Here is a 25,040-nt window from a genome sequence, read left to right as displayed (position 1 = left end):
TGCCCACCACTACACAAGGACAGCAGGCTAAAGCGCTACCCTCCCACAACCCCTTTCTCAAGACAAGAAGGAAAAGGTCAATCAGACAGGATTCAGAAGTCTGAACATCACCCCCCTTACCAACACATTCCTACGTCAGGCAGGCAGCAGCACAAGGCACTGCCTCTGCTGCAAGATCTTCATAACCTCAAGAGACTCTGTGGGCATTTCAGTACCACACACTATCTCAAGATCCAGAAGGCCTCCAACTGCAGAACCTTGGAGCCTGGGAAAGGATCCTGGGCAGGAACATTCTGTGCCCTTCCTGTGCCTCATGCTCTCCTCTGGGTATCCTCCATTCACCACTCTGGGACATGTGTTCTCAAAACAAACACATCATCTCCCATTCTTGTCTTCTTCTGATATGCAGAGGGAATCAAAGAATGAGATGAGAGATGAGGAGAGGGAACAACAGGAAACCAAAACTGATACCAGCCCACTCAGCACCGGTAACAAGACAGTACAGAGTGCCTGGGGACCATCACCACCACAGCTGGTGTGTCCTGCACTCCTTCAGCAAGCTCGGGTGCAAATGCCACACACCAGCAAGCAAGAGCAGCCCCAAAGCCCACGTCGTGGCACCTCTCCCCGCAAGCGGCAGTGACTTGACTGAACGGGACGACAACTGCCACCCACAACAGCAAAGCCCAGCGGAGGACGGGAACTGCTGCTGCTGCTGGCGGCGGCAACACCTTCACTTACCCCCCACCCCCGCAGCCCCGGCAAGAGCCCCGGGGCTGCGGGGAGGACGCGAGGGCAGAGGCAAAGGTGCCACCACCACCCTTCAGCCCCCGCCACGCACCCACCGCCCGCAGGCCCCGCGGGATGAGCCCGGCTCCCACCAGCGCCTGCCCACGGGACGCGCCAGAAGGGCGGCAGCGGGCAAGGGGCGTCGGGGGAAGGGCCGGCAGGCGACAGACGGACGGAGAGAGGCAGGGAGAGAGGGAGGGAGAGAGGGAGGGAAGGAGGGAGGGCCACTGACCGTGTCCAGCAGAGCGGGCGGCTCCGGCTGCGTCTCCTTCGCCGCGGGGCCGGGCGGCGGCGGGAAGTTGGGGCTGAAAACCATCAGGTCGCTCTTGCCCGCGCCGTCCGCCACGCACAGGCTCCGGCTCTGCCGCTGCGAGTACGACCAGCTCCCCACTTCGCTGGCGCACACCAGCGTCGCCGGCCCGGGCCCCGACAGCACGGCCGCCCGCGGCGCCCACCGCGACGCCCCGTACAGCACCACGGCCAGCAGGAACAGGCTCGACACCGCGCAGATGGCCACCACCAGCCACACGTTCGTCGCCGCCGCCGCCGCCGCCGCCGCCGCCGGGCCGCCCTCCGCCGCCCGCAGCCCCGACCCCGACGAGGACGACGAGGACGAGCCCGCGGCCGCCAGCGCCGCCTCGGCGCCCTCCACCAGCGACACGCTCAGCGTGGCCGTGGCCGAGCGCGCCGGCTCCCCGTGGTCCCGCACCACGATCACCAGCCTCTGCCGCGGGCCGTCCGCCTCCTCCAGCGCCCGCGCCGTGCTCACCTCGCCGCTGTACAGCCCCACGCGGAACGGGCCCTTCCCCCGCGGCTCCCACAGCTCGTAGCGCAGCCACGCGTTGTAGCCCGAGTCCGCGTCCACCGCGCGGATCTTCGCCACCACCTGCCCCGCCGGCGCCCCCCACGCCGCCCACGCCCACCACGCCCCCGAGCCCGGCCCCGACGCCGCCGAGCCCGCGGCCCCGGGCCCCGGCCCGCCGCCGGCTGCCGGCAGCAGCGCCGGCGCGTTGTCGTTCTCGTCCACCACGAAGAGCTGCACCGTGGCGTTGCCGCACAGCGGCGGCTCCCCCGCGTCCACCGCCCGCACCTCGAACTGCAGCACCTGCACCTCCTCGTAGTCCAGCGGCTGCAGCGCCCACAGCCGCCCGCTCTCCGCGTCCACCGACACGTAGCTCGACGCCGCCCGCCACCCGCCGCCCGCCGCCGCGCCCCCGCCGCCGCCCTCCCACACCGAGTAGCTCACGCGCCCGTTGCCCGCCTCGTCCGGGTCCCGCGCCCACAGCCGCGCCAGCTCCGCGCCCGCCGCGTTGTTCTCCCGCGCCAGCACCGTGTACACGGCCTGCGCGAACGCCGGCGCGTTGTCGTTCACGTCCGACACCGGCACCCGCACCCCGCGCCTGGCGCGCAGCGGCGGCGCCCCGCCGTCCTCCGCCCGCACCTCCACCTCGTACTCCGACACCCGCTCCCGGTCCAGCGCCTCCCGCAGCACCAGCGAGTACGAGCCCGCGAACGTCGCCACCAGCCCGAACGGCGCCGCCGGCCACACCGCGCAGCGCACCCGCCCGTTCGCCCCCGAGTCCCGGTCCGACACGCTCAGCAGCGCCACCACCGTCCCCACCGGCGCGTCCTCCGCCACCGGCACCGACAGCGACGTCACCCACACCTCGGGCGCGTTGTCGTTCACGTCCAGCACCTCCACCACCACCTTGCAGTGACCCGACAGCGGCGGCGTCCCCTTGTCTCTCGCTTCTACCGTGATCTCGTAAATATCCGTTTCTTCGTAGTCTAATTCCCCTCGAAGTCTGATTTCACCGTTTTTTTCGTCAATAGTGAACATCTCTTTTACTTGAGCAGCGGCACGCCTACTAAATAAATATATAATGTCACTATTGATTTCTTCGTCCAAATCCGTGGCACTAAGCGTGATTAACAGACTCCCGACCTCTGAACCCTCCAAGACTTTCACTTTATACATCGACTGGTTGAACTGGGGCGCGTTGTCGTTGGCGTCCAGCACCGACACCACCAGCTCCATCGTCCCCGTCAGTGACGGCCGGCCCCCGTCACTCGCCGTCACCACCAGCCGGTGCACGGGCACCGTCTCGCGGTCCAGCGGTTTCGTTAAAACAAGAGCCAAAGACGCGCTCTGGTCATTATTCCCGTGATGATCGAGACTGAAGTGCTCGCTGGGGTTGAGGGTGTAGGAGAGCTGCGCGTTCGTCCCGATATCCGCATCCGACGCGCCCTCCAGCGGGAACCGAGAGCCCGGTAGCGACAGTTCCGCGATGTTAAAGGCTTCTTGGTTAACGGGGAAGAGCGGGGCGTTGTCGTTGATGTCGGTGACCTCCAGCTCCACGTGGAAGACGCGCAGCGGCCGCTCCACCAGCACCTCCAGGCGCAGGGCGCACGGCGCGCTCTTCCCGCACAGCTCCTCCCGGTCCAGCCGCGAGCTCACCACCAGCGCCCCGCTCGCCCCGCTCACCTCCACGCTCGCCCGCCGGCCCTGCGCCACCAGCCGCAGCCGCCGCGCCTCCGCCTCGCCCGCCTCCAGGCCCAGGTCCTGCGCCAGCCGGCCCACCACCGTCCCGGCCTTGGCTTCCTCCGGCACCGAGTAGCGCACCTGCCCGCCGCCCAGCGCCCAGGCCGCCGCCAGCACCAGCACCCGCACCGCGGGGCCCCCGCACACGCCCATCGCCGCCGCCGCCGCCGGCACCCGCCCGGGCCCCGCACGGCTCCCCGCCGCCGCCCGCACGCCCCAGCTCTCCTGCCCGCCCCGCGCCGCCCCCCCGCGCTCACAGCCGGGCTCTCCGCCGCACCGGGGCGGAGCCGCCCGAGCCGAGCCGCCGTTTCTGAGCCTGCAGCGACACCGTGTGCTGCTCCGCCGCCTCATGCGACACGGTTCGTCTCTTTCCACGACCGTCCCTCTCCTCCTTCTCTTCGCTCTTCTTCTCTCCCGTCTTCCTCTTCTCTTCCTTCTCCTGCTCGGTCTTGCCCTGCCGCCCCCCGCTCTCTCCGCCCCTTGCCCTTCTCTTTCCACCCTTCTCTCTTCTTTCCCCCCGATCGCAGCTCACCAGCCGCCGCCTCCGCGGCCGAGACCAGCAGAGTCGCACCCATCGGCGCTAATGACGGGGCAGCAGCGCCGGAGCGCGGGACTCGAGCCAAGGCCGAGGCTCTCAGGGACCAGCTCTGTTCAGCGCCGAGAGCTCAGGTCGGTGCGTGCCGCTCATCGCCTTTACGGTTCCATTCTCACTCCTCCGTGTCATCGTCCTTCCTTCCTTCCTGGCTTGCTTTTTACTTGCATAGTGTCGGTCCTTCCGTTCTTTTTCCTTTCCATGTGCATTTCCTTCTGACATTTTATTGTTCTCGCCCTTGTTCTCTCTTCCCCTTCTCTTTCCTTCTTTCCCCTGTTTCAGTTTTGCCTACCCTCCTCTTCTGCTTCCATCCTTGTCTCTTCTGTTCTTCTCTTTACTAAAATCTTTCCCAAATGTCTACACCATGCTCGCAATGAAGCATGGACATGTCCCGTGGAAAGAGCTCTCCTTCCTCTTCCTCACCCCCCCTCACCAAGCCTTGCAGAGTGCCCCGCAGTACCGAGGATGCCGAGTTCCTCAACTCCATTCAGCATCTCGAGATAACATCAGTGCATGCTGGGAATCTTCCTCAATCATCTCTTCTTGTTGCTCGCTTGCAAGGAGTCCTTCCTTTCCTTCCTTTTTTTACTCCTCCTTTATATTTCTTTCCTCCTTTCTCTTCTCTCTTCTTTCCTCTCTTCCTTTCTCTCTGCCTTTTCCCTTTTGCCTCGCTCTGACCTTTCTTTGTCTCTCCTTCTCCTCTGCTTCCATCCTTGCCTCTTCTCTTCATTTCTTCCTTTACCAAAATGTTTTTAAAAATAGCTGCACGACACTCACCATGAAGGAGGGACACGCCCTTTGGCAAGAGCTCTCGTTCCTCTTCCCTAGCACCTTCCTACGGTCCATGCACCTGCAACTTCCCCTCCCCTCGGCATGAAGGCCACACTCCTCAGCCTCCAGTCCTCTCCGGGACCTGGCAGATAACACAGCAAGGCAATCACATGGCAAAGAACAGCTCTGTGACATCAGAACACAATCCACCACCCTCTGAAACACAAGCCCAAGACCCAGGTACTTCAACATCCAATAAAACAGGAGCCAAACAGCCCAGGGGAGTCTGTCAGTTGGGAACTTGAACCCATCACAGCCCACCACGACAACCCTCCAGGAAGGCTCACAAAGCACGGGCCAACCACAGCTCCCCAGCACTCTTCATGTACCTTGGGGAAGAAATATTCTTCCTGACTCATTTCCCACCTGTGCAATGACTGTCCAGCTCTTGCTTCCCCTTTCAGGCACTCATGTTCTGCCAGAACAACACCGTAAGAACCTCATGGAATATCTCTCAGCATTAGTATGATCCACTCATCACACAGCCAAACAAAAGCCACCCAGGAAACACCGCGGCATTTTCACTGAGAACATCTTCTGGATGCCCAACACATCCACTCCCAGAAACGCATTAAGGTCCCTCCTCCACCTGTCCCGGCTGCCGCCTGCTCCCACCGTGCCTGGAAGCAGCAGCAGAGGAACGAGAGCAGGCAGTGGTGCTTTGCTGCTCCAACCCTACAGGCATTACAACCCAGGCAACCTTCGCTCGATCCAACAGGAAAATGCCGCAGCTGAGCAGGAACAAAAGCACATCTGTCTCTCAAACACATCCACTGTAGGTGTGAGCGACTTACCTGGAGCATCACTGGGTGCTTCTTCAGAAATGAAACATTTTCAGGGGAGGGGAATTGGTTTTAAGGGACATGCTCCCTTAACTTTATCAGCAATTTCGGGGGACGCTGGACAGAAAAATATTACTCATGTTCTTCAAAAGCTTTGAAAACCCTGGACAGTGTGCACTGCTCCCTCATGCACTTCTGTCACAGGGGAAGCAGGAGGGACTCCTCAAAGCTAAGGACGTTCTCTCAACATCAACCTCAGCTCAGCAGAGGGGAAAGATCTTCCCACACACAGTTGGAAAACTGCCCAAACATCTGCAACCTGACAGCTGCCAGAATTCCACCCTCTGCATCTCATCCAACACATCGCCAGTGTGGGAGAAGAAAAAACAAACCGGTGGGGGCTCTCACTAACACCAGAGAAGAAAACCAAAGGAACCCCTTCCACTGCACTGAAACGCCAGGTCTGCCAACATCTGGAACACAGAGACCACTTCTTCCCCTCCCTAGCAAGACTACGACCAGAGGCTGAGGAGACGTTCAGAGAAGGCTGCCAGAGTGATTCAAATTTCAAAGAGCTTCTCTTTGACCAACAGCATTCCCTGTCAAAAACAAGGCATTAAAAATGCGTACGGCAGTCATCTTCAAAAGCAGTAATACCTCAGAGAACAACAGGGTGCGAGGATACGGGGAACCCCGTGCGCTGGGGCTTTTCTCAAGGTTTTCTCCTGGCATCCTCTATCCTGTGCCATGGGAAATGGCATCTCCACAGCTAAGCAGACATTCCCCAGCCCTTCCCCAGCGACACAGACTGTGTTCTACCCAGCAGCTCCGTTTCCCTCAGGCAAGACTCTGCCGCACTCCAAGTCACCCTCCCCGTGACACATGCCCAGGCCCTACCTGGAGCCACTCGCACGATCACTGCCAAAATACTCAGACACTGCTCAGCCCCAACAACATGCCCAGCTCTAAACCCCGCTCTGCGTTTGAGCCAGGCCTTTGCACATCCTCACCTTCCCCCCAGTCGGCACAGAGAACATAAGGAGGGATGCAAAGCCACACAGCATTCGGCAGGCTCTTCCCAGCTGCGTAAAATTCCCCAGCAAATGCTTTTTGCCTTTTCAGCAATCTCACATGGAAACACCACAGAGCTGCACGTTAGAGTTCTTAAGGATTCTGTGATGAGGGTTGTGACAGCTCTGATCCCAGACCACACGGATTTTGTTCTTCGAGAGAACCACACCAAATGCTGAAGCACAAGCGCACTCACAATGTCAACTGGCTGGGAGAATTTGTACCAGAGGACAACAGAGCTGGGCTGCTGTGCAGGGTTTGGCGTGTACGTGCACATGTCAGAAGGAGCCATGTGTGACAACAGGACACACCATCTCTACCAAGGCCACCTGTGCAAGTGCACAAGTAGGGGAAGTCGAGAGTACAAAGATCACACCCACCTCACCACGTGTCCTCACAAATCCTGCCTGAGGAGGAGCAAGGAATCACCCTGGCAACATCAACGCATGTGGAAGCTGCTATGGATGCCCACCACTGCACAAGGACAGCGGGCTGAAGCGCTGCCCTCCCACAACCCCTTTCCCAAAACAAGCGGTTCATCAGATGACTTCGAGCAGTGGGCACCTCACCCCTTGTTACCAACACATTGCCTACGTCAGGCAGGCACCAGCACAAGGGACTGCCTCTGGGGGAAGCTCTTCATGACCTCAAAAACTCTGTGGGCATTTCAATATCTCAAGATTTAGGCGGCCTCCAGCTCCAGACCCTGAGAGCCTGGGAGTCAATCCTGGGCAAGAAGACTCTGTGTCCATCCTGCCTCATGCTTTCCTCCAGGCATCCTTTGTTTCCCACACTGTGACATGCATTCTTAAGACAAGCACAGCATCTCCCATTCTTCTCTTCTTATGACATGGCCCATGGTCTTCCCAAGGATTTCCAGTTCCCGCAGACAAGTCTTCCCACAGCTCATTGTCACCCTTCACATCAGCACATGGCCCAGCCCTACTCAGTGCCACTGCCACATTCACCTCCGTGACATGTCACAGTTTCCTTTCGCACCTCAGGGCTCACTCCAGCTCTTGTAGACCCTTCCCATAGATCAGAACACCACAGAAAGACATAGAGATGATATCACAGTGTCCTCCAGACTCTCCGCAGTAAACCCATCATGTTTGGCAATGCTTCAGCTATCTCAGGTGGAAATTTTATGCACTGGGGAGCAATAATCCTTCTAAAGGTGATGTCGGGACAGCTCTAAATGGCAAGGGCACTGGTTTCCTTCTGTGAAATAACAACCCAAATTTTGATGAGCACAGCACTGTAATGGATGATATCTACTGTGTAGGACAAGTTGGTTTGTGGTTTGGTTTGTTTGGTTTGTTAGGGTTTTTTAATCCAACAGAAGATTTCTGAGTTTTCATACACCGCGATGAAGAGCTATTCTTCCTGCCTCACTTTCCACCTGCATGATGAATGGCAAGCCCTTGCTTTTCCTTTCAGCAAGACACGTACTGCCAGAGCAACATGGCAAGAACCCACGTACCCAGGGGCATTAATCCCCACAGAGCACCTCTCCTTCATTAGCATGAGCCACCCAGCACCCATACAAACAAAAGCCATGAAAGTAACACTACGGCATTTTCACTGAGAACATTCTCAGGGTCCTGAGGGCATTGGCTGATGTAGTACCAAGTCACCCTCCAGGATTCTGGAAAAGACACAGCAGTCCAGGGAAGTCCCCGGTGACTGGAAGAAGGGAAGCATTGTGGCCATTTTTAAAAGCAGTACCGACGAGGACCCTGAGAACTACCAGCCTGTCAGCATCACCTCTGTGCCTGGGAAGCTCATGGAATGGATCCTCCTAGAAGCTACGCTCAGGCACCTGGAGGACAGGGAGGTGATTGGAGACAGCCAGCACGGCTTCACCAAGGGTAAGTCTTGCCTCAGCCACGTGGTGGCCTTCTGTGATGGAGTGACTGCGTCAGGGGACAAGGGAAGAGCTTCGGGTGTCACCTATCTGGGCTTCTGTAAGGCCTTTGACATAGTCCCCCACAACATCCTTCTCTCTAATTTGGAGAGATATGGATTTATGGATGGACTGTTCAGTGGATGAGGAATTGGCTGGATGGTCACAGCCAGAGGGTAGTGGTCAATAACGTCCAGGTGAAGATCAGTGACAAGCGGTGTCCCTCAGGGGGCCGTATGGGAACCAGCACTGTTTAACATCTTCATCAGAGACATAGACAGTGGGATCAAGTTCACCCCCAGCAAGGTTCCCAATGACACCAAGCTGAGTGGTGCGGTTGACGTGCCTGAAGGATGGGATGCCATTCAGAGCGACCTGGACAAGCTCAAGAAGTGGGCCCATGCAAAATTCAAGAGGTTCAACAAGGCCAAGTGCAAGGTCCTGTACCTGGGTCTGGGCAGCCCCCAGTATCAACACAGGCTGGGGGATGAAGGGATTGAGAGCAGCCTGGACAAGAAGGACCTGGGGATACTGGTGGATGAAAAGCTGGACATGAGCCACCAATGTGCACGTGCAGCCCAGAAGCCAACCGTGTCCTGGGCTGCATCACAAGAAACATGAACAGCAGGTCAAGGGAGGGGATTCTGCCCCTCTACTCCGCTCTGGTGAGACCCCACCTGCTGTGCTGTGTCCAGCTCTCGGGTCCTCAGCACAGGATAGACACGGACCTGCTGGAGTGGCTCCAGAGGAGGATCAAAAATGATCAGAGGGATGGAACACCTCTCCTATGAGGACATGCTGAAAGAGTTGGGGGTGTTCACCCTAGAGAAGAGAAGGCTCCCGGCAGATCTTATTGTGGCCTTGCAATACTTAAAGGGGCTTATCAGAAAGATTTGGAAAGACCTTTTAGTAGGGCCTGGTGCGATAGGACAAGGGCTAAGAGTTTTAAACTAAAAGAGGGCAGATTTAGACCAGTTATAAGATGACATTTTTTACAGTGAGGATGATGAAACACTGGAACACTTGCCCCAGAAAAGTGGTAGATGCCCCCCCCCCACCCCGGAAACATTCAAGGTCAGGTTGGACGGGGCTCTGAGCAATCTGACTGAGCTAACGATGACCCTGCTCATTGCAGAGGGGTTGGACAAGATGATCTTTAAGGGTCCCTTCCAACCCAAACTGTTCTACGATTCCCTGGACACCCAACACATCTACTCCAAGGAAAACATCAGGGGCCTTCCTCTACCCGTGCTTGCTGCCACCTGTCCCAGCTGTGCTGGAAGCAGCAGGAAAGGAATGAGAGCAGGCAGTGGTGCTTTGCTGCTCCAATACAGTCAACATTCGGTCAATCCAGCATTAAGTTACCTCGACTAACCAGGAACAAGAGTACACCTGTCTCTCAAACACAGCCCCTTCAGGTACGAGCAACTTTCCTGAGTGACAACCATCACTGGGGGCTTCTTCAGAAAAGAAACATTTTGAGGACAGGACAGTTGCTTCTAAGGAACTTCCTGGGAAGATGGGCAGAAAAAAAATACTCAAGTTCCCCAAAAGCTTTGAAATTTCTGTACATGGTGTCATGCTCCCTCGGGGCACCCAAGAGCTAATGATAGTCTCACAATGTCACCCTCAGCTCGGTATAGTGGAGAAAACCATCCCCCACACCGATGGCCAACCACCCAATCCTCTGCAACCCGAGAGCTGACAGAATTCTGCCATCTGCATCTCATCCACTCGTACCAACACCTTGCCAATGTGAGAGAAGGAAAAAGGAAAGAGTGGGAGTTTTGGGTAAGAGCAAAGAAGAAAACCAAGGGGTCCCATTCAGTGTATTGAAACTCCAGCTCTGCCAACATCTCGGATATGCAGAGCGCTTCTTCCCCTCCCTAGCAAGAGAGGGAGCAGAGAGATGACCAAGGAGAGCTTCAGAGAAGGCTGGCAGCGTGGTGCAAATTTGGAAAAGCTTCTGTTTGACCAACAACATTCCAGACCAAAAATAAACTCTCAAAGGCAAGTATGGCAGCCGTCATCACATCGGGCAGGAATATCGCAAAGAACAAGAGTGCCCCGAGATATGCAGAACTTCTGGAGGGCCCGAGAGGATCATGGGCAAGTACCACTGTGATCGGGAACATTTCTCAAGGTTTTCTGCTGGCATCCTCTATTTCGTGCCATGGGGAATAGAACAGCTAAGCAGCTGTTCTCCGATTCTTCCCCAATGACATGGATCAGGTTCTCTCCAGCATCTCCCTTTCCCTCAGGCAACACTCTTCCCCGCTCAAGGTCACACTCCCCGTGACCCATACCCAGGCCCGAGTCACTGCCACTCGGAGCCATCACTGCCACATACCCACACATTGCTCCAACACAAGAACATGCCCCAGCTCTAAACCCCTCTCTGAGCATGACCCAGGCCTTTGCACGTCCTCACCTTCCCTCACCATTGGCACAAGGAATATACGGAGCAATGCAAAGGCTCTCTCTGACTCTTAGACTCTTCCCAGCTGCCTGGATGTCTTGTGCCTTCTCAGCAACTTCAAAGAGAAATGGAGTTCTTAAAGATTCTGTGATCAGAGCTGTGACTGCTCCCATCTCAGTCCACACAGCTCTTATTCTTCAAGAAGATCACACCAAATGCTGAAGTGCAATTGCACTCACGGTGTCAGCTCGGTGGGAGAATTTGTACCACAGAAAACCAGAGCTGGGCTGCTCTGGATGGTTTGGTGTGTCCATTCAGACATCAGAAGGAGCCATGCGTCATAACAGGAACCACCACCTCTACCGAGGCCAACTCTGTAAGCACACACCTAAGCGAAGATGAGTGCACAAAGACTGCACCCACCTCCTCGCGTGCCCTTAAAATCCTGCCTGAGGAGGACCAACGAACCATCATGGCAACATCGACGGCTGTGGAAGCTGCTACGGATGCCCACCACCACACAAGGACAGCAGGCTGAAGCGCTGCCCTCCCACCACCCCCTGCCCAGAACAAGAGGGAAAAGGTCCATCAGACAGTATTCAGCAGTCACCATCTCACCAACTCTTATCCAGCACATTTCCTATGTCAGGTAGGTGCCAGCACAGGGGACTGTTTCTGGTGGGAAATTGTCATAACCTCAAAAGACTCTGCGGGCATTTCAATACCACACACTATCCCAAGATCCAGAAGGCCTCCAACTGCAGAAACTTGGAGCCTGGGAAAGGATCCTGGGCAGGAACACTCTGTGCCATTCCTGCCTCATGCTTTCCTCTGGGCAACTGCCACTCCCCACTCTGGGACATGCGTTCTCAGGACAAGCACAGCATCTCCCATTCTTGTCTTCTTATGACATAGCTCATGGTCTCCCCAAGGATTTCCAATTCCCGCAGACAGGTCATCCCCCTGCACAAGGTCACCCTTCACATAAGGACACAGCCAGGCCCTGCTCAGTGCCACTGCCACATTCACCTCCACAACATGCCACAGTTTCCTTTCCCACCTCAAGGCTCAACCCGACTTTTGCTTGACCCTTCCTGTCCATGAGAGCACCACGAAAAACCATAGAGATGGCATCTCATGGACGGAGTCCAGCAAAGTCTCTGCAGCTGACCCTTCAGGTGTGGCAATCCTTCAGAAATTTCAAAGGGAAAATACTACAAGTCTGAGATCAACACTCAGTAGAAGTGCTGTCGGGAACACGCCAATGACAAAGGGCACTGATTTCATGCTGAGAGAAACCAACCCACATGTTGACGATCACACCAGTACAGTGAATGGTATCCATTGTGTAGCAGGATATGGTTGAGGGAGTTTTTTGTTGTTGAAAAAAGGATTTTCAGGGAATTTTCTAATGCAAATATTGACAGATTATCAAAACACTTCAGGGCACATCAAGCCACGTCTGCAGCAAGGAATGCAACTTCACAACATGGGCAGGGGAGTGGGAGAAAATAAGATACTTGTCCAAAAAGTCTCTTATAGAGAAGAATGAAAGAAGAAGAGGACAGAGAAGAAACGACAACTCATAACCACACAGTCACCGGTCAGAAAAAGTAAAAAAGCAGTAGATAGGGCCTGAGGGACCATCACCACCACAGCTGGCGTGTCCTGCATTCCTTCAGCAAGCTCGGGTGCAAATGCCACACATCAGCAAGCAAGAGCGGCCCCAAAGCCCACGTCGTGGCACCTCTCCCCGCAAGCGGCAGTGACTTGACTGAACGGGACGACAACTGCCACCCACAACAGCAAAGCCCAGCGGAGGACGGGAACTGCTGCTGCTTCTACTGGCGGCAGCAACACCTTCACTTCCCCCCCACCCCCGCAGCCCCAGCAAGAGCCCCGGGGCTGCGGGGAGGACGTGAGGGCAGAGGCAAAGGTGCCACAACCACCCTTCAGCCCCCGCCACGCACCCACCGCCCGCAGGCCCCGCGGGATGAGCCCGGCTCCCACCAGCGCCTGCCCACGGGACGCGCCAGAAGGGCGGCAGCGGGCAAGGGGCGTCGGGGGAAGGGCCGGCAGGCGACAGAGGGACGGAGGGAAAGAGGGAGGCAGGGAGAGAGGGAGGGAGAGAGGGAAGGAGGGAGGGCCACTGACCGTGTCCAGCAGAGCGGGCGGCTCCGGCTGCGTCTCCTTCGCCGCGGGGCCGGGCGGCGGCGGGAAGTTGGGGCTGAAAACCATCAGGTCGCTCTTGCCCGCGCCGTCCGCCACGCACAGGCTCCGGCTCTGCCGCTGCGAGTACGACCAGCTCCCCACTTCGCTGGCGCACACCAGCGTCGCCGGCCCGGGCCCCGACAGCACGGCCGCCCGCGGCGCCCACCGCGACGCCCCGTACAGCACCACGGCCAGCAGGAACAGGCTCGACACCGCGCAGATGGCCACCACCAGCCACACGTTCGTCGCCGCTGCCGCCGCCGCCGCCGGGCCGCCCTCCGCCGCCCGCAGCCCCGACCCCGACGAGGACGACGAGGACGAGCCCGCGGCCGCCAGCGCCGCCTCGGCGCCCTCCACCAGCGACACGCTCAGCGTGGCCGTGGCCGAGCGCGCCGGCTCCCCGTGGTCCCGCACCACGATCACCAGCCTCTGCCGCGGGCCGTCCGCCTCCTCCAGCGCCCGCGCCGTGCTCACCTCGCCGCTGTACAGCCCCACGCGGAACGGGCCCTTCCCCCGCGGCTCCCACAGCTCGTAGCGCAGCCACGCGTTGTAGCCCGAGTCCGCGTCCACCGCGCGGATCTTCGCCACCACCTGCCCCGCCGGCGCCCCCCACGCCGCCCACGCCCACCACGCCCCCGAGCCCGGCCCCGACGCCGCCGAGCCCGCGGCCCCGGGCCCCGGCCCGCCGCCGGCTGCCGGCAGCAGCGCCGGCGCGTTGTCGTTCTCGTCCATCACGAAGAGCTGCACCGTGGCGTTGCCGCACAGCGGCGGCTCCCCCGCGTCCACCGCCCGCACCTCGAACTGCAGCACCTGCACCTCCTCGTAGTCCAGCGGCTGCAGCGCCCACAGCCGCCCGCTCTCCGCGTCCACCGACACGTAGCTCGACGCCGCCCGCCACCCGCCGCCCGCCGCCGCGCCCCCGCCGCCGCCCTCCCACACCGAGTAGCTCACGCGCCCGTTGCCCGCCTCGTCCGGGTCCCGCGCCCACAGCCGCGCCAGCTCCGCGCCCGCCGCGTTGTTCTCCCGCGCCAGCACCGTGTACACGGCCTGCGCGAACGCCGGCGCGTTGTCGTTCACGTCCGACACCGGCACCCGCACCCCGCGCCTGGCGCGCAGCGGCGGCGCCCCGCCGTCCTCCGCCCGCACCTCCACCTCGTACTCCGACACCCGCTCCCGGTCCAGCGCCTCCCGCAGCACCAGCGAGTACGAGCCCGCGAACGTCGCCACCAGCCCGAACGGCGCCGCCGGCCACACCGCGCAGCGCACCCGCCCGTTCGCCCCCGAGTCCCGGTCCGACACGCTCAGCAGCGCCACCACCGTCCCCACCGGCGCGTCCTCCGCCACCGGCACCGACAGCGACGTCACCCACACCTCGGGCGCGTTGTCGTTCACGTCCAGCACCTCCAGCTCCACGCTGCAGTGCCCCGACAGCGGGGGGGAGCCTCTGTCTCTCGCTTCGATTTGCAACTCGTGTAAACGAACTTCTTCGAAGTCCAAAACGCCCGTCAGTCTGATCTCGCCCGTCTTGGGGTCAATGCTGAATAGATTCCTGCTACCAGCAGGAACCGAACTCACGATGCTGTAGGAAAAGTCCTGATTGACACCCTCATCTGGGTCCGTGGCGTTCACCCGCGTCACGAGCGTCCCCTCTGCAGCGCTCTCCGGCAGCTGCACTTTATACACCGACTGGTTGAACTGGGGCGTGTTGTCGTTGGCGTCCAGCACCGATACCACCAGCTCCATCGTCCCCGTCAGCGACGGCCGGCCCCCGTCACTCGCCGTCACCACCAGCCGGTGCACGGGCACCGTCTCGCGGTCCAGCGCTTTCGCGAGCACCAGAAACAGGGTTTTCCTATTTTCATCAGCGGTTTTAACATCGAGCGTAAAGTGCTCGCTGGGGCTGAGGGTGTAGGAGAGCTGCGCGTTGGCCCCGATATCCGCATCCGACGCGCCCTCCAGCGGGAACCGAGACCCGGGAGGGGAGTTCTCTGGTAAAGTGAGGTTTTTGCGGGCGGCGGAGAAGAGCGGGGCGTTGTCGTTGATGTCGGTGACCTCCAGCTCCACGTGGAAGACGCGCAGCGGCCGCTCCACCAGCACCTCCAGGCGCAGGGCGCACGGCGCGCTCTTCCCGCACAGCTCCTCCCGGTCCAGCCGCGAGCTCACCACCAGCGCCCCGCTCGCCCCGCTCACCTCCACGCTCGCCCGCCGGCCCTGCGCCACCAGCCGCAGCCGCCGCGCCTCCGCCTCGCCCGCCTCCAGGCCCAGGTCCTGCGCCAGCCGGCCCACCACCGTCCCGGCCTTGGCTTCCTCCGGCACCGAGTAGCGCACCTGCCCGCCGCCCAGCGCCCAGGCCGCCGCCAGCACCAGCACCCGCACCGCGGGCGCCCCGCACACGCCCATCGCCGCCGCCGCCGCCGGCACCCGCCCGGGCCCCGCACGGCTCCCCGCCGCCGCCCGCACGCCCCGGCTCTCCTGCCCGCCCCGCGCCGCCCCCCCGCGCTCACAGCCGGGCTCTCCGCCGCACCGGGGCGGAGCCGCCCGAGCCGAGCCGCCGTTTCTGAGCCTGCAGCGACACCGTGTGCTGCTCCGCCGCCTCACGCGCTGCCCACGAGCGCCCGCGCCGCCGGCCCCGACCTGCTCAGCCCCTCTCCCGGCCCTGACCGCCCTTCTGCCCGCTCCTTCGCTCTTGCTTTCTCCTCCTGCAGCGCTCTCTGCTTGCACACAGCCCTCGCTCGCCCTCGCCCGCTTTCCTCTTACCGCCTCCCGCTCCCTTGTCCTGACCGTTTCTTCCTTTCTCTTCCGACTCGGCTCGTCTCTTTCCACGACCGTCCCTCTCCTCCTTCTCTTCGCTCTTTCTTCTCTCCCGTCTTCCTCTTCTCTTCCTTCTCCTGCTCGGGCTTGCCCTGCCGCCCCCCGCTCTCTCCGCCCCTTGCCCTTCTCTTTCCACCCTTCTCTCTTCTTTCCCCCCGATCGCAGCTCACCAGCCGCCGCCTCCGCGGCCGAGACCAGCAGAGTCGCACCCATCGGCGCTAATGACGGGGCAGCAGCGCCGGAGCGCGGGACTCGAGCCAAGGCCGAGGCTCTCAGGGACCAGCTCTGTTCAGCGCCGAGAGCTCAGGTCGGTGCGTGCCGCTCATCGCCTTTACGGTTTCTTTCTCTCTCTCTGTGTCATCGTCCTTCCTTCCTTCCTGGCTTGCACAGTGTCGGTCCTTTCTTCTTTTCTTCTTTCCTTCTGACATTTTCTTTTTCCCGCCCTTTTCCTCTATTCCCCTTCTCTTTCCTTCTTTCCCATGTTTCAGTTTTGCCTACCCTCCTCTTCTGTTTCCATCTTTGTCTCCTCTGTTCTTCTTATTTATCAAAATCTTTCCCAAATATCTACACCATGCTCGCAATGAAGCATGGACATGTCCCGTGGAAAGAGCTCTCCTTCCTCTTCCTCACCACCCTTCACCAAGCCTTGCAGAGTGCCCCGCAGTACCGAGGATGCCGAGTTCCTCAACTCCATTCAGCATCTCGAGATAACATCAGTGCATGCTGGGAATCTTCCTCAATCATCTCTTCTTGCTTGCTTGCTTGCAAGGAGTCCTTCCTTTCCTTCCTTTTTATTTGTTCCTTTATGTTTCTTTCCTCCTTTCTCTTCTCTCTTCTTTCCTCTCTTCCTTTCTCTCTGCCTTTTCCCTTTTGCCCCGCTCTGACCTTTCTTTGTCTCTCCTTCTCTTCTGCTTCCATCCTTGTCTCTTCTCTTCATTTCTTCTTTACCAAAATGATTTAAAAATAGCTGCACCACGCTCGCCATGAAGGAGGGACACGCCCTTTGGCAAGAGCTCTCGTTCCTCTTCCCTAGCACCTTCCTACGGTCCATGCACCTGCAACTTCCCCTCCCCTCGGCATGAAGGCCACACTCCTCAGCCTCCAGTCCTCTCCGGGACCCGGCAGATAACACAGCAAGGCAATCACATGGCAAAGAACAGCTCCGTGACATCAGAACACAATCCACCACCCTCTGAAACACAAGCCCAAGACCCAGGTACTTCAACATCTAATAAAACAGGATCCAACTCAGTCGGGAACTCAAACCCATCACAGCCCCACACAACAACCCTCCAGGAAGGCTCACAAAGCACGAGGCAACCACAGCTCCCCACTGAGAACATCTTCTGGATGCCCAACACATCCACTCCCAGAAACACATTAAGGTCCCTCCTCCACCTGTCCCGGCTGCCGCCTGCTCCCACCGTGCCTGGAAGCAGCAGCAGAGGAACGAGAGCAGGCAGTGGTGCTTTGCTGCTCCAACCCTACAGGCATTACAACCCAGGCAACCTTCGCTCGATCCAACAGGAAAATGCCGCAGCTGAGCAGGAACAAAAGCACATCTGTCTCTCAAACACATCCACTGTAGGTGTGAGCGACTTACCTGGAGCATCGCTGGGTGCTTCTTCAGAAATGAAACATTTTCAGGGGAGGGGAATTGGTTTTAAGGGACATGCTCCCTTAACTTTATCAGCAGTTGCAGGGGACGCTGGACTCAAAAATATTACTCATGTTCTTCAAAAGCTTTGAAAACCCTGGACAGTGTGCACTGCTCCCTCATGCACTTCTGTCACAGGGGAAGCAGGAGGGACTCCTCAAAGCTAAGGACGTTCTCTCAACATCAACCTCAGCTCAGCAGAGGGGAAAGATCTTCCCACACACAGTTGGAAAACTGCCCAAACATCTGCAACCTGACAGCTGCCAGAATTCCACCCTCTGCATCTCATCCAACACATCGCCAGTGTGGGAGAAGAAAAAACAAACCGGTGGGGGCTCTCACTAACACCAGAGAAGAAAACCAAAGGAACCCCCTCCACTGCACTGAAACGCCAGGTCTGCCAACATCTGGAACACAGAGACCACTTCTTCCCCTCCCTAGCAAGACTACGACCAGAGAGATGGCTGAGGAGACGTTCAGAGAAGGCTGCCAGAGTGATTCAAATTTCAAAGAGCTTCTCTTTGACCAACAGCATTCCCTGTCAAAAACAAGGCATTAAAAATGCGTACGGCAGTCATCTTCAAAAGCAGTAATACCTCAGAGAGCAACAGGGTGCGAGGATACGGGGAACCCCGTGCGCTGGGGCTTTTCTCAAGGTTTTCTCCTGGCATCCTCTATCCTGCGACATGGGAAATGGCATCTCCACAGCTAAGCAGACATTCCCCAGCTCTTCCCCAGCGACACAGACTGTGTTCTACCCAGCAGCTCCATTTCCCTCAGGCAAGACTCTGCCGCACTCCAAGTCACCCTCCCCGTGACACATGCCCAGGCCCTACCTGGAGCCACTCGCATGATCACTGCCAAAATACTCAGACACTGCTCAGCCCCAACAACATGCCCAGCTCTAAACCCCGCTCTGCGTCTGAGCCAGGCCTTTGCACATCCTCACCTTCCCCCCAGTCGGCACAGAGAACATAAGGAGGGATGCAAAGCCACACAGCATTCGGCAGGCTCTTCCCAGCTGCGTAAAATTCCCCAGCAAATGCTTTTTGCCTTTTCAGCAATCTCACATGGAAACACCACAGAGCTGCACGTTAGAGTTCTTAAGGATTCTGTGATGAGGGTTGTGACAGCTCTGATCCCAGACCACACGGATTTTGTTCTTCGAGAGAACCACACCAAATGCTGAAGCACAAGCGCACTCACAATGTCAACTGGGTGGGAGAATTTGTACCAGAGGACAACAGAGCTGGGCTGCTGTGCAGGGTTTGGCGTGTACATGCACATGTCAGAAGGAGCCATGTGTGACAACAGGACACACCATCTCTACCAAGGCCACCTGTGCAAGTGCACAAGTAGGGGAAGTCGAGAGTACAAAGATCACACCCACCTCACCACGTGTCCTCACAAATCCTGCCTGAGGAGGAGCAAGGAATCACCCTGGCAACATCAACGCATGTGGAAGCTGCTATGGATGCCCACCACTGCACAAGGACAGCGGGCTGAAGCGCTGCCCTCCCACAACCCCTTTCCCAAAACAAGCGGTTCATCAGATGACTTCGAGCAGTGGGCACCTCACCCCTTGTTACCAACACATTGCCTACGTCAGGCAGGCACCAGCACAAGGGACTGCCTCTGGTGGGAGCTCTTCATGACCTCAAAAAATCTGTGGGCATTTCAATATCTCAAGATTTAGGCGGCCTCCAGCTCCAGACCCTGAGAGCCTGGGAGTCAATCCTGGGCAAGAAGACTCTGTGTCCATCCTGCCTCATGCTTTCCTCCAGGCATCCTTTGTTTCCCACTCTGTGACATGCTTTCTTAAGACAAGCACAGCATCTCCCATTCTTCTCTTCTTATGACATGGCCCATGGTCTTCCCAAGGATTTCCAGTTCCCGCAGACAAGTCTTCCCACAGCTCATTGTCACCCTTCACATCAGCACATGGCTCAGCCCTACTCAGTGCCACTGCCACATTCACCTCCGTGACATGTCACAGTTTCCTTTCGCACCTCAGGGCTCACTCCAGCTCTTGTAGACCCTTCCCATAGATCAGAGCACCACAGAAAGACATAGAGATGATATCACAGTGTCCTCAGACTCTCCGCAGTAAACCCTTCACGTTTGGCAATGCTTCAGCTGTCTCAGGTGGAAATTTTATGCACTGGGGAGCAATAATCCTTCTAAAGGTGATGTCGGGACAGCTCTAAATGGCAAGGGCACTGGTTTCCTTCTGTGAAATAACAACCCAAATTTCGATGAGCACAGCACTGTAATGGATGATATCTACTGTGTAGGACAAGTTGGTTTGTGGTTTGGTTTGGTTGGTTTGTTTGGTTTGTTAGGGTTTTTTAATCCAACAGAAGATTTCTGAGTTTTCATACACCGCGATGAAGAGCTATTCTTCCTGCCTCACTTTCCACCTGCATGATGAATGGCAAGCCCTTGCTTTTCCTTTCAGCAAGACACGTACTGCCAGAGCAACATGGCAAGAACCCACGTACCCAGGGGCATTAATCCCCACAGAGCACCTCTCCTTCATTAGCATGAGCCACCCAGCACCCATACAAACAAAAGCCATGAAAGTAACACTACGGCATTTTCACTAAGAACATTCTCAGGGTCCTGAGGGCATTGGCTGATGTAGTACCAAGCCACCCTGCAGGATTCTGGAAAAGACACAGCAGTCCAGGGAAGTCCCCGGTGACTGGAAGAAGGGAAGCATTGTGGCCATTTTTAAAAGCGGTACCGACGAGGACCCTGAGAACTACCAGCCTGTCAGCATCACCTCTGTGCCTGGGAAGCTCATGGAATGGATCCTCCTAGAAGCTACGCTCAGGCACCTGGAGGACAGGGAGGTGACTGGAGACAGCCAACACGGCTTCACCAAGGGTAAGTCTTGCCTCAGCCACGTGGTGGCCTTCTGTGATGGAGTGACTGCATCAGGGGACAAGGGAAGAGCTTCGGGTGTCACCTATCTGGGCTTCTGTAAGGCCTTTGACATAGTCCCCCACAACATCCTTCTCTCTAATTTGGAGAGATATGGATTTATGGATGGACTGTTCAGTGGATGAGGAATTGGCTGGATGGTCACAGCCAGAGGGTAGTGGTCAATAATGTCCAGGTGAAGATCAGTGACAAGTGGTGTCCCTCAGGGGGCTGTATGGGGACCAGCACTGTTTAACATCTTCATCAGAGACATAGACAGTGGGATCGAGTTCACTCCCAGCAAGTTTCCCAATGACACCAAGCTGAGTGGTGCGGTTGACGTGCCTGAAGGATGGGATGCCATTCAGAGCGACCTGGACAAGCTCAAGAAGTGGGCCCATGCAAAATTCAAGAGGTTCAACAAGGCCAAGTGCAAGGTCCTGTACCTGGGTCTGGGCAGCCCCCAGTATCAACACAGGCTGGGGGATGAAGGGATTGAGAGCAGCCTGGACAAGAAAGACCTGGGGATACTGGTGGATGAAAAGCTGGATATGAGCCACCAGTGTGCACGTGCAGCCCAGAAGCCAACCGTGTCCTCGGCTGCATCACAAGAAACATGAACAGCAGGTCAAGGGAGGGGATTCTTCCCCTCTACTCTGCTCTGGTGAGACCCCACCTGCTGTGCTGTGTCCAGCTCTCGGGTCCTCAGCACAGGATAGACACGGACCTGCTGGAGTGGCTCCAGAGGAGGATCAAAAATGATCAGAGGGATGGAACACCTCTCCTATGAGGACATGCTGAAAGAGTTGGGGGTGTTCACCCTAGAGAAGAGAAGGCTCCCGGCAGATCTTATTGTGGCCTTGCAATACTTAAAGGGGCTTATCAGAAAGATTTGGAAAGACCTTTTAGTAGAGTCTGGTGAGATAGGACAAGGGGGAAGAGTTTTAAACTAAAAGAGGGCAGATTTAGACCAGTTATAAGATGACATTTTTTACAGTGAGGATGATGAAACACTGAAACACGTGCCCCAGAAAAGTGGTGGATGCTCCCTCCAGGGAAACATTCAATGGCAGATGGGACGGGGCTCTGAGCAATCTGATTGAGCTAACGACGACCCTGCTCATTGCAGAGCGGTTAGACAAGATGATCTTTAAGGGTCCCTTCCAACCCAAACTGTTCTACAATTCCCTGGACACCCAACACATCTACTCCAAGGAAAACATCAGGGGCCTTCCTCTACCCGTGCTTGCTGCCACCTGTCCCAGTTGTGCCTGGAAGCAGCAGGAAAGGAATGAGAGCAGCCAGTGGTGCTTTGCTGCTCCAATACAGTCAACATTCAGTCAATCCAGCATTAAGTTACCTCGACTAACCAGGAACAAGAGTACACCTGTCTCTCAAACACAGCCCCTTCAGGTACGAGCAACTTTCCTGAGTGACAACCATCACTGGTGGCTTCTTCAGAAAAGAAACATTTTGAGGACAGGACAGTTGCTTCTAAGGAACTTCCTGGGAAGATGGGCAGAAAAAAAATACTCAAGTTCCCCAAAAGCTTTGAAATTTCTGTACATGGTGTCATGCTCCCTCATGCACTTCTATCACAGGGGAAGCAGGTGGGGCACCCAAGAGCTAATGATAGTCTCACAATGTCACCCTCAGCTCGGTATAGTGGAGAAAACCGTCCCCCACACCGATGGCCAACCACCCAATCCTCTGCAACCCAAGAGCTGACAGAATTCTGCCATCTGCATCTCATCCACTCGTACCAACACCTTGCCAATGTGAGAGAAGAAAAAAGAAAAGAGTGGGAGTTTTGGGTAAGAGCAAAGAAGAAAACCAAGGGGTCCCATTCAGTGTATTGAAACTCCAGCTCTGCCAACATCTCGGATATGCAGAGCGCTTCTTCCCCTCCCTAGCAAGAGAGGGAGCAGAGAGATGACCAAGGAGCGCTTCAGAGAAGGCTGGCAGCATGGTGCAAATTTGGAAAAGCTTCTGTTTGACCAACAACATTTCAGATCAAAACCAATCTCTCAAAGGCAAGTATGGCAGCCGTCATCACATCGGGCAGGAATATCGCAAAGAACAAGAGTGCCCCGAGATATGCAGAACTTCTGGAGGGCCCGAGAGGATCACGGGCAAGTACCACTGTGCTCGGGGACATTTCTCAAGGTTTTCTGCTGGCATCCTCTATTTCGTGCCATGGGGAATAGAACAGCTAAGCAGCTGTTCTCTGATTCTTCCCCAATGACATGGATCAGGTTCTCTCCAGCATCTCGCTTTCCCTCAGGCAACACTCTTCCCCGCTCAGGGTCACACTCCCCATGACCCATACCCAGGCCCAAGTCACTGCCACTCGGAGCCATCACTGCCACATACCCACACATTGCTCCAATACAAGAACATGCCCCAGCTCTAAACCCCTTTCTGAGCATGACCCAGGCCTTTGCACGTCCTCACCTTCCCTCACCATTGGCACAAGGAATATACGGAGCAATGCAAAGGCTCTCTCTGACTCTTAGACTCTTCCCAGCTGCCTGGATGTCTTGTGCCTTCTCAGCAACTTCAAAGAGAAATGGAGTTCTTAAAGATTCTGTGATCAGAGCTGTGACTGCTCCCATCTCAGTCCACACAGCTCTTATTCTTCAAGAAGATCACACCAAATGCTGAAGTGCAATTGCACTCACGGTGTCAGCTCGGTGGGAGAATTTGTACCACAGAAAACCAGAGCTGGGCTGCTCTGGATGGTTTGGTGTGTCCATTCAGACATCAGAAGGAGCCATGCGTCATAACAGGACCCACCACCTCTACTGTAACCGGCTCTGTAAGCACACACCTAAGCGAAGATGAGTGCACAAAGACTGCACCCACCTCCTCGTGTGCCCTTAAAATCCTGCCTGAGGAGGACCAACGAACCATCATGGCAACATCGACGGCTGTGGAAGCTGCTACGGATGCCCACCACCACACAAGGACAGCAGGCTGCAGCGCTACCCTCCCACCACCCCCTGCCCAGAACAAGAGGGAGAAGGTCCATCAGACAGTATTCAGCAGTCACCATCTCACCAACTCTTATCCAGCACATTTCCTATGTCAGGTAGGTGCCAGCACAGGGGACTGTCTCTGGTGGGAAATTGTCATAACCTCAAAAGACTCTGTGGGCATTTCAATACCACACACTATCCCAAGTTCCAGAAGGCCTCCAACTGCAGAACCTGGGAGCCTGGGAAAGGATCCTGGGCAGGAACACTCTGTGCCATTCCTGCCTCATGCTTTCCTCTGGGCAACTGCCACTCCCCACTCTGGGACATGCGTTCTCAGGACAAGCACAGCATCTCCCATTCTTGTCTTCTTACGACATAGCCCATGGTGTCCCCAAGGATTTCCAATTCCCGCAGACAGGTCATCCCCCTGCACAAGGTCACCCTTCACATAAGGACACAGCCAGGCCCTGCTCAGTGCCACTGCCACATTCACCTCCACAACATGCCACAGTTTCCTTTCCCACCTCAAGGCTCAACCCGACTTTTGCTTGACCCTTCCTGTCCATGAGAGCACCACGAAAAACCATAGAGATGGCATCTCATGGACGGAGTCCAGCAAAGTCTCTGCAGCTGACCCTTCAGGTGTGGCAATCCTTCAGAAATTTCAAAGGGAAAATACTACAAGTCTGAGATCAACACTCAGTAGAAGTGCTGTCGGGAACACGCCAATGACAAAGGGCACTGATTTCATGCTGAGAGAAACCAACCCACATGTTGACGATCACACCAGTACAGTGAATGGTATCTATTGTGTAGCAGGATATGGTTGAGGGAGTTTTTTGTTGTTGAAAAAAGGATTTTCAGGGAATTTTCTAATGCAAATATTGACAGATTATCAAAACACTTCAGTGCACAACAAGCCACGTCTGCAGCAAGGAATGCAACTTCACAATATGGGCAGGGGAGTGGGAGAAAATGAGATACTTGTCCAAAAATTCTCTTATAGAGAAGAATGAAAGAAGAAGAGGACATAGAAGAAATGACAAGTCATAACCACACAGTCACCAGTCAGAAAAGGTAAAAAGCAGTAGATAGGGCCTGGGGGACCATCACCACTTCCACAGCTGGCATGTCCTGCACTCCTTCAGCAAGCTCGGGTGCAAATGCCACACACCAGCAAGCAAGAGCGGCCCCAAAGCCCACGTCGTGGCACCTCTCCCCGCAAGCGGCAGTGACTTGACTGAACGGGACGACAACTGCCACCCACAATAGCAAAGCCCAGCGGAGGACGGGAACTGCTGCTGCTGCTGGCGGCGGCAACACCTTCACTTACCCCCCACCCCCGCAGCCCCAGCAAGAGCCCCGGGGCTGCGGGGAGGACGCGAGGGCAGAGGCAAAGGTGCCACCACCACCCTTCAGCCCCCGCCACGCACCCACCGCCCGCAGGCCCCGCGGGATGAGCCCGGCTCCCACCAGCGCCTGCCCACGGGACGCGCCAGAAGGGCGGCAGCGGGCAAGGGGCGTCG

At 57.1% G+C, this 25,040-nt stretch overlaps 3 protein-coding genes across 3 annotated transcripts in view; all 3 read right to left on the bottom strand.

Moving 5' to 3' along the window:
• LOC141949953 (protocadherin alpha-2-like) overlaps positions 1 to 25,040 on the bottom strand; it is a 149,282-nt gene that overhangs the window by 121,067 nt on the left and 3,175 nt on the right. The window lies entirely within an intron of this gene.
• LOC141949918 (protocadherin alpha-3-like) lies at positions 824 to 3,516 on the bottom strand. Its single transcript, XM_074884084.1, has one exon. It carries the CDS (start codon positions 3,482 to 3,484, stop codon positions 824 to 826), a length of 2,661 nt encoding a protein of 886 aa, XP_074740185.1. The 5' UTR covers positions 3,485 to 3,516.
• Positions 10,831 to 16,167, bottom strand: LOC141949788 (protocadherin alpha-3-like). Its single transcript, XM_074883788.1, has 5 exons — positions 16,046 to 16,167; positions 12,907 to 15,706; positions 11,172 to 11,320; positions 10,945 to 11,127; positions 10,831 to 10,852 (listed from the first exon to the last, which is right to left on the bottom strand). Exons 1-5 carry the CDS (start codon positions 16,165 to 16,167, stop codon positions 10,831 to 10,833), a joined length of 3,276 nt encoding a protein of 1,091 aa, XP_074739889.1.

The sequence above is a fragment of the Strix uralensis genome, chromosome 14, assembly GCF_047716275.1.
Source record: "Strix uralensis isolate ZFMK-TIS-50842 chromosome 14, bStrUra1, whole genome shotgun sequence".
In the NCBI taxonomy this organism is placed as follows: domain Eukaryota; kingdom Metazoa; phylum Chordata; class Aves; order Strigiformes; family Strigidae; genus Strix; species Strix uralensis.
This window is presented reverse-complemented; position numbering and strand designations above follow the sequence as displayed.

Excerpts from the sequence above, each read along its gene's own strand:
- LOC141949918 (XM_074884084.1), bottom strand. The coding sequence starts at position 3,484 with ATGGGCGTGTGCGGGGGCCCCGCGGTGCGGGTGCTGGTGCTGGCGGCG.
- LOC141949788 (XM_074883788.1), bottom strand. The coding sequence starts at position 16,167 with ATGGGTGCGACTCTGCTGGTCTCGGCCGCGGAGGCGGCGGCTGGTGAG. Across the intron at positions 15,707-16,045 it reads AGAGAGCGGGGGGCGGCAGG|GCTCAGAAACGGCGGCTCGG; the intron begins GCAAGCCCGAGC and ends GTGTCGCTGCAG. Across the intron at positions 11,321-12,906 it reads TCCCGCGGGGCCTGCGGGCG|GTGTGTGCTTACAGAGTTGG; the intron begins GTGGGTGCGTGG and ends ATCTTCGCTTAG.